Source organism: Tigriopus californicus, chromosome 3 (genome assembly GCF_007210705.1).
Source record: "Tigriopus californicus strain San Diego chromosome 3, Tcal_SD_v2.1, whole genome shotgun sequence".
NCBI classification, from domain to species: domain Eukaryota; kingdom Metazoa; phylum Arthropoda; class Copepoda; order Harpacticoida; family Harpacticidae; genus Tigriopus; species Tigriopus californicus.
Window position 1 is genome coordinate 5,769,175 of NC_081442.1, and position 13,824 is coordinate 5,782,998.

Sequence of the window (13,824 nt, forward strand, 5' to 3'; positions counted from 1 at the left end):
TATCAGGTGGATTCTAGAGCAGGAAAGAGAACATTACTAATAGCTCATTTTTTTCGTCTTCTTAACATAAGAAATGAGCTGTGTGCCAGTTAAATTGTCGCGGAAATCCTCTTGCCAATAGTGCGTGAGTGTGTCTCTCATTTCACTGAAAATGTCGTACATCCGCCTTGGCCGTAGGTACACAAGACCAGAGCGAGCAAGCTAATCTTGGGAAGTTTCCACCGATTAAGAGTCCTTTTCGATGCGAAAAATTGTCACTTGCTCAGAAAATGAGAAAAAGATGGCTTCTCGTGTCCGTTTTCTTGTTCTGGCGGGCACCGCAAAAAGTGATCCCTCTTCGTCTTCTTTTTCTTGTCCTTAATAGGTGAGAGTGTCCAAGCCGTCGGAAAAAGTGCGGAAATTTCAGTAAATCATTACTGCCATCAGTTCTGCTCCCCTCAAGTCACAAGGACCCACGCATGCACACAGATCTAGCTTGTTGGCGAGAACGAGATGAAGTAATGTGTCTATGAACATGATGCTTAGTTTCCCTTTCACTGCTGTGAAAAAAATACACAAGCAAAAATAAAAGAAAACCGGACAATTTCCTCACAATTTGTCGCCGATGTGCCATCCTCTTTTTCCCAACTATGAGATGATCGTTTTCTTAATAGAGAAATACATTTCACTTTGTTTCGCTTTCTTTCCCGGTTTTTAACCTCCCTGACTCTTTGAAATATGAATATCTCCAATTCAAATGAACTTCCGTTCACTCTTATCTCTTTCTTTCTCTCTCACTTCTTCTCTATCGTTCTTCTCCGGTCTCATTTACTCTACTTCCACCCACAAGAGCAACAGTGGCCACACATGTGCTCTGAATACTATTTCCAAGAGAAGGAGCGGATCCGGCAAATCTATCTCTCTATATATGTATAAAACGCCTTCATCGCGAAACTTGAACCCCCTTGATGACCCAAAAATGCTCGCTCGAGATTGAGCAGCTCGAGCAGTTTCAATCACTTTGGAGAACAAGAACTAGACGATGGGTTTTTCAATTCATGTGCTACTTCCACGGCTCAAAGGAATATATTGACGATTTTGGAGAACTGCAAAATTAATCGAGAATCCCTCAAAGTACTAAACTGCCAGTCTGAGATGGTACTTCCGAATGTTCAAGAGAGGATCTAAAAAAGCCGTTAGAATTTGTCATCCAAGTCGTCGCCCTCGATATCTTCCCACCCAACACCATATGTGTACATACACGTGCACATATTGCACGTTAACATCCATGAGATATGCGATTCCAACTTCTAGTTTGCCATCAAGATCATGGATGCTTCCTTGCTTGTCGCCTGCTCGTCATCCACTACGTATCTACGAACGGAAAATAAACCTGTTGCCGTCGACTAAGAACGTCCCAGTCGTCTTGAACCACGACATACTTCCTAACCTACCCACCCACCCCCTCCCTCCAAGGACATTGAACATTAGCATCCTTCTCCCATTATTTCCAACTCTCTCCTTCTCTGGGGGTGCTCTCTTCGGTGATCCCCGAGCATAAGAACACTGACCGTTCCAGGTCAAGCGAACTTCATAAACTGGGTTATAATTGGCAACTTCATCCCCCCGCTCTTCGTCCGGTCCCGTTGAATAGGGTGCAACAAGTACATGTGTACACCAGCTCGGAAGACAGACCTGGCCGGCCAATGGGAGGATAAGTGCAAGACACTGTCCAAGATTTACGCTCTTCTCATGCTCCTCTGATCCTCCGCCATTCAACAGTCTCAACAGTCTTGCCGACAAGGGTAAGGAACACATTCAAGCTACGTAGTATGTAGGGCACCGAATGCCCTGAAATGTTGTCTTTCCCTCCGGAGTTAAGGGTAGTGTCATGTCTCTCCCCTCTTGACAGGGCACTGTGCGCTTGTACTTCTGTATGCACTACTCTTCCTCCTGCAACGATATGGGGTAAAATCCGCTTCAGTGGCCACTGCGGTGTGGGAAACTTAACGTTTTCTTTCCAAGCCAACAGAAATGAAAGCAAAATGAAAAGAAGGCATGGTGGTGGTGGTGGACGATTGGTGACTCGATCGAGCTAAAAGCGAAGACGAGAAAGAATCGTCCCGAGGACGGAAGGATAGATGGATGGATGGGTTTGAGGCAGGGGGAAAGGACGAGGAGAGGAGGGGAGGGGGAGAGAAAAGGAAGGACAGAATGAGGGATCAGGGACAGGGATGTGCGAAGTGCACCTTAAGTCATGGGCAACGATGTCAAATAAGAGAATGCTATCAGGTGGATTCTAGAGCAGGAAAGAGAACATTACTAATAGCTCATTTTTTTCGTCTTCTTAACATAAGAAATGAGCTGTGTGCCAGTTAAATTGTCGCGGAAATCCTCTTGCCAATAGTGCGTGAGTGTGTCTCTCATTTCACTGAAAATGTCATCAGTCCCACGACGTGTCTCCATCAAATCTGAACCCGGATATGGTACTTGTTCTCTAGCGAATCACATGGATACAAAAGATTGGATCAAGAAATGGAACGAAGAAGGATTCGAGATGAAAAAGCGAAGAAATGAATACTACTTAAGACGGATGGAAGCACGAAAGACGCTGCTGAACCTTCCGTTGCAGCCATCGTCGGTTGTCTAAGAATTGTCCAAGATGACTAATTCATAACAGATAGAGTAGAAGAATTGTGAAGATCTATTACCACACAAAGCCAACAAAAGATGGTTCTAAAGAGCTACGATCAAGGCACTCGCGAACTACTACCAGGTGTAAAACTGGCACTCCCAGAAGGAGTCTACTTGGATCCTCTTACCCCTAGAATGGATTAGTCCCAGCCTTTTGTTTCTTTCAATGTGTGTTAATCCTGGAACCGTTGACGTTGGTTAGTCTTTGATACGGCCTACCAACGACGCCTCTTCTGCGCTCAAATGAGGGTTTTAGCGTTGAAGCATCGGCTTTCTCACCTGAAAAGAAATAAGGGAGGGCACATTGAAGTGAAATTCCATTGGCCATTATAGGAAGTCCTCATTATTATCATCATCGCATACAAAAAAGCTTAAGCTTGTCAAACAACGACGACTCCAGATTAACGTTTCCGGGGGTCAGCTTCGACTTGTTGGTTGTTGGTGGGCGTCTTTCTCCTTGAAAAAGGCTCTCTTTCGCCTGGCTTGCGAACTATCAACAGTTCGAGACAGGAAATAGCACGGGGATTTATGACCCAAGCCATCTTCAAATCACCTCAAACTACCATCACGATCAATGCCCTGAAAAAACTCATGGGGCCTCGAGCGTTTCCATATATCCAGGGGTTGATCGAAAATCTAGATGTTATCAGCTTAATAGATGTACCATTTTACTTGCACATGTCGTAAATGGCCAGTTTTCCAAAGCAAGATAATATCTTTCCCTGATGAGCTTTCGCTATCTCGTTCAGTTTCTTCAATTTCTTGAGCACTCTTCTCTGGTTGCTCTCTGCACCGGAAATGGGACCATATTCATGGCATGTCTACTCTCCGTAGCTCGTCGGGGCCAAAAGCCACCATCATCATTTTCATGATCTGAAAAAGCCCACCCAAAGTGCAATCGCACGAACGAGAAAGAGCCCTCATGAGATCAACAGGATGGGAGAGGCAGCCCCAAACAGCTAGCCTTTCAGGTAGTATGATATCAATGTTTCATGCCGAGACACAAAACACTCGGCACCTGAACCTTGGAGGAGGGAAAGACCAGAACAAGAGAGAGGGGTATCTTTTTAATGAGAGAATCAAATTTGGGTGGAAGAGAGTCTGGCAACAGAGCCGAGCAAACATGAAACCAAACGTGTACGTAGAACGTGAAAAAACCTCAGCGGTCAAGAAAACGCTATCGCCAAGTTCTCAACAGATATATGAGGCTCACGAAACGAGTGTGGTTGGCTGGCCAAGATGTCAAAAATAAGTTGTTTAGTTGGGTGAATGCACTTCCTCGGGGAAGCATGTTTGCCAAGGCAAAAAAAAGACTTTCCAAGCACCTTTACTTTGAGAGCTCATGTTTCGAGTCTTTCACTTCGGCCCGTTCTTACAATATTAGTACTCCTTGTTCGACGTAAAAGGATGGTGATGTCGTGATTTGCAAGTTTTTTCCAGCCTACCCGCTATTACTATAGTTGGTCTTTCTCGCGCACTCTTTTGTTCGCTTAGAGGAGCCAAATTGGGCAGACTGTCAAAATTGTCCAAATCAAATACACCAAAGTGGTTGCCGTTGTTGCTTCAATGTAGGTCTAGTGGTATTTATGAGCGTGACTATTCGCGGTGGTCATGGATGGTGTCATCATGGCTGCATCCCCTCAATGGTGGTGCTTTTCCTCAAATTCCAGGTGTGCCGGTCTGATTCAAGAAAAACCTAAGTAGTGAGGCATTATATCCCAAAGGGAGCTTCAAATCTCAGGAATGTTGGTCATTTCCGCTCCCCTTGCCCCCCCCTCTCTCTCTGCTCATGGCTTGTCCCCCTGAAATCAAACAGGTTTGAGCGTCTTCTTCTTTGGTCTTCCTCTATTCACCATTTTCCAAGTATTCCATACTAGGTAGTGACTTCAACTTGAGAGCGCGGTAATGACCGATTGGTGGTGAAAGGCACAGAATGGGACGAAGACGCTCTCCCCCTCTCTTTACTACTGTACTTATGTCTCCCTCTCCCCAACCATAATAACCAATTTTCATACCAACCCACTTGATGTTGAAATTTCCGGTAATTAAGAGAAAGGTTAGATAGGGTCGATCAAGCGGTGGTTGTCCAGTGAAACGGAAAGAACAAAGTCTCAAACAAGAGCGTTTGAATGTGGCAAAAACTCCTGAGGTGAGCCTCTCCCCTGAAAGCGAAGCAGACCAGGAGGCAGAATTGCCTGATGGTTTCCTCGTATGGCATTCTTTTAGTGGTAGTAGAATCAAGGGGGAAACTCAGGAATGTGCGTGTGTCCCTAATACGGTTTAATTTCTCACCGAGTGCCGAGTGGACTATAATACGATTATGGTCAAAATAAGTACAATTTACAGTTAATTTACCGAGGCCATTTTGCTTGTTCTTCAGCAACCCTTGCACGAATTGGTTAGCCTTTGATTGCTTCTACATGATTGTATTTGCCCAAATTACCCCGTTCAGTGACGACTCGGAAGTTTGGCTAATTTGAGCCCCGAAGTAAAGGCTCGTGCGTTCAACGCCACCACCTTGTTGGACACTATTAATTAAAGCCGGACAAGTGGCGGCCGTGGTGCTGGCAACCTTGAGGCCAAAACCAACAAGAGAGCTTAGATTTTAGAGAAAGCCATCTTGATTGCAGATACTCATCTAATATTCATTCGTAAACTCCCAAGACTAGCTTCAGACTATGACTATTTGTGATTGAATGCCATAATCAGGCTTGGCTCCGAGCTTCCGCCCCAAACTGGCCCTGATCTTTCGTATGTACGTATGCAGTACTGTACATAGATCGAGAAATCAATTACTTCGCAAGCAGGGCCTCAAAGTCTCTAAACGGTGAAATGGTCGCCAGACTCTTCATGCAATATTGACAAGTTGTGCGTGTTCTGGCCTCGCTCTGACAGCCCACAGAACTAAGGCGAATAATTGCACCCTGATAGCGATGAGCAGCGGTCAGGAAATGCCGAAATCCTGTTTTCCTATCTCATTACTCAATTAATGATGTCGTTCATGACTTGACCTATCAATTCTTGACCAACTCGGAACTCAGAAGTCAGAAGCTCAAAGAAACACGTGTTCCTCACTCTGCATTGTGATTAAAATTCGATTGAATTATACAGTAACGAAGCAAGTGTACCGGAATCGGAACACATTAGTTGGCCCTACACATGTGCCTCTCAGGGAAAGAGGAAGGTGCTATGGTGCGTGCGTGCTTGCTTTGCACCTATGTTTGAATCAGACCATAGAACCAGCTTGAGCGGCCCAAAGTTTGCCCATCCTTAAAACACTTGGCATGTCAGTTACGTAATATGAAAGAAATGGTTGTTGATGGGGGTCTTGAAGGCAAACCAAAATAGATACACCATCCATCCAACCACAAGGAGTTTAGTCAAACTACGTTTCAACCAAGTAACCACGTCATCCTGGGGAAGTGTGAGTAGTATGCGATACCGGATTCTCGGCACAACAATTTTTATAAGAAAGATCGGGACATATCTTGTGCAAAAACTAGCTGCCAGAGTGAATTGTCAGGCAATACTATTTCGTTCGACTTCAACTCCAAAACACTTGAGTCACAATTGGCCTGACAATGACCACTTGTGCGATTGATTTCCGAATAGGCTGCTCTGCGTGTGAGCAAGGCAAAAGCATGTCGATCATGGGTCTACGAGTAATTCGGAAAGGTGGCGGGAAAACGGAAGTCGCTGAGAACTCTCCGTCTGCTTCATTTACCTGAAGACCACTCGGAGGAGATGGCGAATCTTTCTTGACTGTTGTGGACCCAGCCGAGTTGGCCGAAGATGTCGGGGGTCCCTTCTTCTGGTCGGGTGTGGTCACCATTGATGAACTTTAGGACGACTTGTCCTCGTCTTAATGGGGGTCAATCTAGGGTTGGTATTATTGACGCCACTGAAGCGGCGAGCAGAGAGCAAAAAGCGCGTGGCGATGTGAACGATTTGTGAGTTGCAAATCCACCGATGTACACACTTGAACTTAAAAGTCACTTGCAACCGCTTTGTTATTGCAGCACCGGAACAACCAAGCAGAATCTGTCACCAACATGGTCATGGCCAATAGAGCCAATGTCACCCAATACGACAACGAATCACTTCCTAGAACACGGAACCAACTAATGAAACAAGTGGATGATGTTGCTCGTCAATGGGTTCGAATAACAGGATTGGTGCCCAATGGAGGCTCCAGAGTGAGTGAGCAACGTGAGGCCAACGAATTCAACCGACAGCACAATCCTCTTCTTGGAGTTTGTCTTGTATCCGTCCTGATCTTATATCCTATATCCTGGTCTCAAAGTCCAGGAGCGGGTCGATGTAGATCCGTTCCTGCTCCGTCGTTGACATCAACTACTAATCTCACTTCTACAGACTGCCAGTACACTGAGTCAGTGACGGCTTGATCGTCTTGGAAAAAGAACGGACACACAAGACTCGCTCGCTTGTTCCTGTGCTCATCACGACAACGAGGAGCAGGACGACGGCCACCACCACCAGCAACGTCTCCTCCCCCTTGTCCAGCAACATCACATTCAAGCCGATCATCTTGTTCGATGTCGTCGTCATCGCCGTCTTCGGCGTTGGGTTCCATCTCGGGCAGCATCAACGGACACCGTAATCCGGCTTGCGCACCACTGCCGACCCCGTTGCATACTCATAGAGTACTCGGGAAGTTGTCGGGGAACGGCAACGAGAACCTCTCATCGTTGAACAACGCCGACCGGTGAACCTCGAGGCTACTGCGCCAAGGGAACTTTGAACCGAGTGAACTCGCCCGAGGTTGAGTGCATGTTGCGCTTGAGTTGCGCAGTCGCCGAGTTCCTCCAACTTGCTGTTAAAGAGAGAGAATGAAGCAACACGTGTGTGCTACACTTTGCGCGCGCGGCTTCGAGATCTGATCGGTTACATCCTCCGCAGCATCCCATCTTCCTTGAGATGTGTCTCCAAGTTTGCACCCACCAACCAGACAACGCTTGTAACTCGTACGACAGAATAGGTAAAGAATCCACAATCGCGTACTCGAGCATTAAGCACTTTACCAGGCCACAAGGGAGAGGGTATAGGCCCAGCCACCACTGGCCGTCTTAGGCTCATCAGTTTGATCCTCATCATCATCACCCACCTCGACGCAATCTTTTGAACGAGGATAGCTCACCAACCAAACACCTGTTGTGCCGGTTGACAACGGCGCCAGTGTGGGAAGTACACTCCCCAGTGGAGTCGTCAGGCCGATGGATATGTGTATTATGTCCTGCATACGGGAGGCCCGGAGGTGCAGGCCAACGACATGGACAATAGCAAGAATCATGGTACAGGAACAACTGTACACCTTAAACTGGATCTTATTCGATAGAGTTCATCTTCATTATTCTGCTATTTGGGATCCAAACTTGAGTGTGTAGGAGGGGGGGTTGAAGGTGGGGAATGAGAACTTGAAGATCGATCCGGACGGGCAAGTATAAGACTCGTCGTCTTGTAATAATTTGGGCGTACCATATGAATTGAATGTTTGGCAGGGTGCAATTCATTGGGAGTGAACGGTGTCTCAACGGGGGCAACAACGGCTTTGACAGCCCCCCCCCTACCCCCTCCCAGATCTTTAAACTGACACACTTCATTTGTCAAAACCTTGTACCCATCCTGCTTGCTTCACAAAATATTGCCAAAGTGTCGGATGAACGAGGAACCGTTTTTTTTCGACAGATTTGAATCAAATTACTTTCCTGCTTATCTAACACTCATTCAAATTAGTCGGGTTGAAGTATCGCCTTTTCCCAACGTGCCATTTGTCGCGTGCTTGTCGATCTTCCGAGATTCATCCGTCATTTTGACGACGAAAACCTCTCGGCTCTTTGCTGATTTGGACAATTGTTTTGCTCTAAATTCACCACGCGTGCAAATAAGAACAGTTCCCAGTGGGCAATGAGATACGTATGTACGTAGTGCGCCGAGTGGGGTTTTCGACCATCAATAGTTTTAGCCACGTGTACTGAAACTGACAACAGGGATGGCTTGCTTGCTCTGATTGTAACATGGAAGTGGAAACAGAACATCACGAACGTGAACGAGAAAAGCTCCTTTTTGTGGTGAAACGTCGATTAACTTCTATCTATCCATCCATCCATCCATCCGTACTACAGCTAACACTAAACAAGGAGGGGGAATCAGTAGGATTAGGCAAATCAAGATCCCACTGATGAACATTACAAGAGGATTACTGTATGCAATAAATGTACCTAACTGGTATATTCCCCTCCCCACTCTTTATTTAAATTATTACTGCCAACGTTGTCATTTTGACCTTAAGATTTGAGCTTAGCCATTTTTTAGACATCTGGGGATCAGAGGACTGATGGGATGTACGAATGGCCTCGCGACGATTATGGTATGAGGTGAAGGCTCGAGCTGTAGAACATTCCATTCAAGGAGATTACTTTCTCATTGACACATATCTCTTGGCGGTTGCTGGAGACAGGGAAAATGAGATAAGTGGCGAGAGGCTTCAATGATTTTGCTCCCAGTGAATTCTCCACCTGGCTTTTGGCCAAAGATCCGGAAAAAATGACAATGTAATTTGCCTTCTCTCGACAAAATTGGAGCTGGCTGAAGCTCACCAAGCAATGAAAAGTACTTCGTTCCGTTTCTGATTTCGGTAACGATGTTGATCCGAATTTCCCTCTCGGTTGACTGTGCGATTTCCACGTTGAGAGCAGTAGGTCATCATTACAAACAAACCACCATTTGGATCAAGGCATCCTTTTCCCTCACCAATGCATGTAAAGACATTCGTGTTGGTTTTCCATGATTGCTTTAGTTGTGCGCAGAGAAGTGAGCAAAGCTTGCCGTCTCGTTTTTGGCAACAATTACTGGTCTCCAGTGCACAGCCTTGATCCAAAATCTGGATCCTTTTCCAGTCCCACATCGTTCTGTGGGCTAACCCTATTTCCATTAATAGCTATCAGCCATGCCAATTTGCACATTCGACATACATCACACAATGATCATGAACACGATTTGAGTTGTTTGGTGCAGCTATGTTGCAAAAGATTCATTTCTTATTTGGTCCAAGTAGACCGATGTAGCAATTCATTCTTTCTGTGACTCTTTCCAATAACAAATCTTGGTGTAAACTGTTACCAACCAATTTGGATGTTACTAGAACAGCTTTGGATTTCATCTGAACAAGTTGTCTCAATAAATGAAGACGCTCTTTCATGTTGACCTTTGATCGGTTTCGTAGAGGGCATGACTTTTTGTGTCAATTCATTTCAGCTAGTTTTTAGGTTAGAGAGCAATGCTTGACCGCTTATTCCATCTACCCTTCACGCTTTCTTCTGCAGGGAATTTGAATTGAAATCAGTGTAGTGCGCATTACTCTCCCCTCCGAGTAGTGCTTCAGCTCTCTTATTGTGGCCTTTTGACCTAGTCTTCTCCCTTCCGAATGAGTATGTATCTTTATCTGGTCATTAGTCCTCTTCTCTAAAGCCATTCAGTGGTGGGTTGTTACATCAATTAGTCTTTTCTTCGGCTTCAACTTCCCTTCAACGGTTTTCCCGAGGAAGAAGAAAAAGCGCTCGCAGCGTAGACCAACCCGAAAAAGATGAAGAAAAAGCTTTAAAAAGTTTCGCTCCCACATAAAACTTCGGCCGCACTCGAGAGCAAACCTGATCCTTGGACCAAAGACGTTACATTTTCCCAACGGAAGTCGTCGAGGGAGAATTAGTGTCATTGTTCACTTGACACTGAGCACTGTACGCACCAGCACCGAGGAGGTGGCAATCTTGATAATCGGCTTGGTACAAATCACCCATAATAGAATCAACCTTTAACATCCTTCAAAACATTAAGGGACTACTTGAGCGAGGAAAGTGAACGTGATCAGGATCATTGGCATATTTGGTCTTTACTGCAAAAGCAACTTGACGAAGGCCATACGTTCAGCCAATAGCCTCAATGGAATTGCAGTCAAACCATGAACAACCCACTCGTAGAGAGGTCCATCGTTAAACTTGATTGCTCTAATGAGGATGCGCGTATATACATACCTATGTAAGCTATCAATCAGTGGTGATGGCATTTGCTTAAATTCTTCTTCGCTTAATTGTAGTCTCGCAAGGAGCTTCATATCTAAGCACTTAAAGGTTTTTTTGGGTTCAGCATGCACCTTTTGAGGTTATTCCATTTCAGTTTTAAGTTATTGGCATTTTCATAAGACCAATGCGATTTCCCTGAAACCTTTTAATAGCCGTTAGACTGTATACCAATCCTTCATGACTGTCACGTCAACTTGAAATCATTTGAGATTTGACCCACGGTTTATTTTAGAAAACCGTTTCCAGGAAAAGAGTGACTTTGAACACTGTGGGATATGAGAATTCGTCAAAGATCAGTAGAGTTAAGCCCATAACTGGCCTACATACCCAATGCCGTTGGTAATGGTGACTCTCGTGAGGGCTTTAGGTGATGTCCGTTGGTCAACCATTGAACCTCCCAAAGAAAACCTTTGTGCCCCAAGGATGAAGCAACGAAGCAACACTACTTCCGCCCAAGATAAAGACGACAATGAATCGACAAACTCTGTTGTCGTCGTTGCCGTCCGTCGTCTTGTTCATGTCATTGTATCGAATAGACACCCTCTGAAGGCGTCTTCACCCTCCAAGGCGTTGATGGGTGATCTCCGGAGACTCGCTTAGCTAATAGTACTGCAGACTTGAGATCCTTCTGAAAGACGAGTAAGGAGGGCTCTTTTGTGAAATCTGGCTTCTTGAGGATGTCGTTGTCCATTCATGGGTAGGTGAGCAGGAAACAAGCATCACTTTTTTCCAACGGAAACCTTCGGAGAGACCCGATCCTAGAGATCATCCTTATGCGTATTCCCGCGATTTGCATGTGACTGAGGTATGTGAGGAGTGTAACACGCCAATGGTGGTTGTGCACGTTGGAACACATGAGAGTGGGGATGGTTCATTAGGTCTCTAATTCACAATTTACTTCTTATAAAATCTGATTGGGTTATCAAAAGCCCAGGTGTCAAGCTATCAGGGAGTTAAGTTACTAATGCAGAGGAGCAATTGGCTTAACAATGGATGGATGCCACCAATTCATCAATCTCGGCTAAGTGAGGAGACGAGGCCAGCTTGTTTTTCTTTATTTTATTTCTCTGTTGAATGTCTGAGCCTACCACTTTACCTGTCAATAAGCGAACTCTTTCTCACACAAACAGAGAATCCTCGAGGGCGAATGCGATCGTCGAAAATTTCAGAGGATGTTAACCTTTCTTTTCCTTCCCCTCCTCAAATTACGATTCTTGGGTTGCGGTCATATTGCGATTCAGGGGGGTTAGAGCACCTGAGGAGTGGGACTTGATTCTGAATATTACAGACGAGCAAATGCAACCAGACTAATTCACAATGTTTACCTGCTCAACGCTTCATGACAAAAGAGGAGATTCTAAAACTGGGCAGGATAAGATTGTTAATTTCAACAAAACGTTTGAAAAGCAGTGAAGTAGCAAATACGAGTAAAAATGGACTGATAAATGAATCATTTGAAGGTCGACTCAGTTGCATTAAGTTTCAAAAGCACATAGTTCTCCTTTATTGGTATGTCAAAAGTACCATGAGAGTGGTTGAAAGCTACCGCACAACCCCCTGGTTGACAGTTGTGGTCAACATCCTTTCGAATCTGATTGTTGCGTCGTTCATCGTGGCAGATTCGCTCTCGTGACTACCCCCTCTCCCCTTTTCAACTTCTCAAATCTCCGCTTTCCAACCAGATCATCCGTCCTCGGCTGGCTACAACTTCTATGACCGTACAAGCCAATGCCGGACATCACTTGCTCGTCATCTGATGAGAGAACCGAATTGCTACCAAGGGCTAGCTTGTCCTGGACGTCCTGGACGGACCAACGAAGTAGCCAGGAGTGGTACTTTGACTAACTCTTCCACAATGCTGGAGCATCATTGAGCCGAGAGCGCCAAGTCATCCCCCCCCTCCCCTCTCCCTTCTCGTTTCTCTCCTTACCGTGCAAAGGGAATCTCATGGGCAATACAAGTTGCAGGTAAAAATAATCATTTTAATAACAACCCTCGACCCTTGTTGAGTCTGTCAAGCTACCTACCCCGTTTATAATTTGTTCGAAAATGTGTCTCAGTCTATGAATTCTTGGCACTGCTTGGTATTGGTGCGTCCTGGCAAGGGTCAGCTTTGAATGCAGTCATGCTCATTTGAATCGATCAACAAGTTGCGCATCTGGGCAAGATGAACAACTAAATACTGATGACGAGAGAATTGTAAAATTGTCCGATCTCATGGCTTTGCTTGGTAAGTGCGATTTGCGTTAAACCAACTTCGAACCAACAAAAGAAGAACATGCATGCCTCTGTTGAAGCCAGCCCTCCATTGACCAAATGCAATCAACACACGGTTGGTTTGGGAGTCGTGTTATTTGCCAATCTTGAGTGGTCGTACTACAACGTCCGTTGGATGTTTTAAAGTCCTCCATCATTTAAGAGGTACCTACCAACGAAAAGATGAATTCGACAGGAAGGCCGTTGGAGAATGAAGGCATTTTGTGCCGCCCTCCTTGATGTCATCTCGGCCCTATATCCGATTTAAAAAACCGTTTCCAAACCAATCTGAAATTCCCAACGAGCCTCGACGATTCCATTCTCACGCCGAGATAATTTGAGGAAATAAAGCACTGTAGGAAATGTGTAACAAGCGTGAATTCTGGAGGCAGACAAACAAAGGTCAACGTGTTTGCAAAGTAAACGAGATTAAAAGGCCAAATTGATGTTTGTGTCAAATCTGAATTTGTAGTTGGCCGACCTAACTGTTTTAAGCAGCTAGCTCCCCTGAAGATTGATTTTGAAGAGTGTTCACCGTTTCCTCTGAATCCGGCGGGAGTGATTTCAAAGGAGGGCTTCTTCCAACATTATGCATAGTGGTTGAATTCCAGCTACATTGACTTGTGGTGTGACTGTCCTCATGCGAAGTTATTGGACCAAGGATGTGTTTAGTCGACAATTTCGCACCTATGCACTTTTTTCAATTCTCTTTCTGTATCCACCCAGCAACGTTCACAGATGAGGTCTCAACCAATGCCTAATGGCAAAAGATTGATGTGCCGACTTCGGCAACTTGCTC

The 13,824-nt window shown here is 45.3% G+C and overlaps 1 protein-coding gene across 3 annotated transcripts in view; it reads right to left on the bottom strand.

The window, feature by feature from the left end:
* Positions 1–13,824, bottom strand: part of LOC131877443 (ets DNA-binding protein pokkuri-like) — a 36,919-nt gene that overhangs the window by 22,196 nt on the left and 899 nt on the right. Inside the window, exons 1-2 of one of the 3 annotated variants that reach the window (XM_059223114.1) lie at positions 6,398–7,231; positions 2,802–2,952 (exon numbers count right to left, since the gene is read on the bottom strand). The exons of 1 other annotated variant lie outside the window; for it this stretch is intronic. Coding sequence is in view for 1 of the 2 variants with exons in the window: in XM_059223113.1 (XP_059079096.1) it covers positions 6,398–6,505 (108 nt within the window). In the remaining variant the exon portion in view is untranslated. Of the gene's footprint in view, positions 1–2,801; positions 2,953–6,397; positions 7,238–13,824 lie in introns of those variants that run through there. One more of the 3 variants, XM_059223113.1, reaches the window with a different exon arrangement.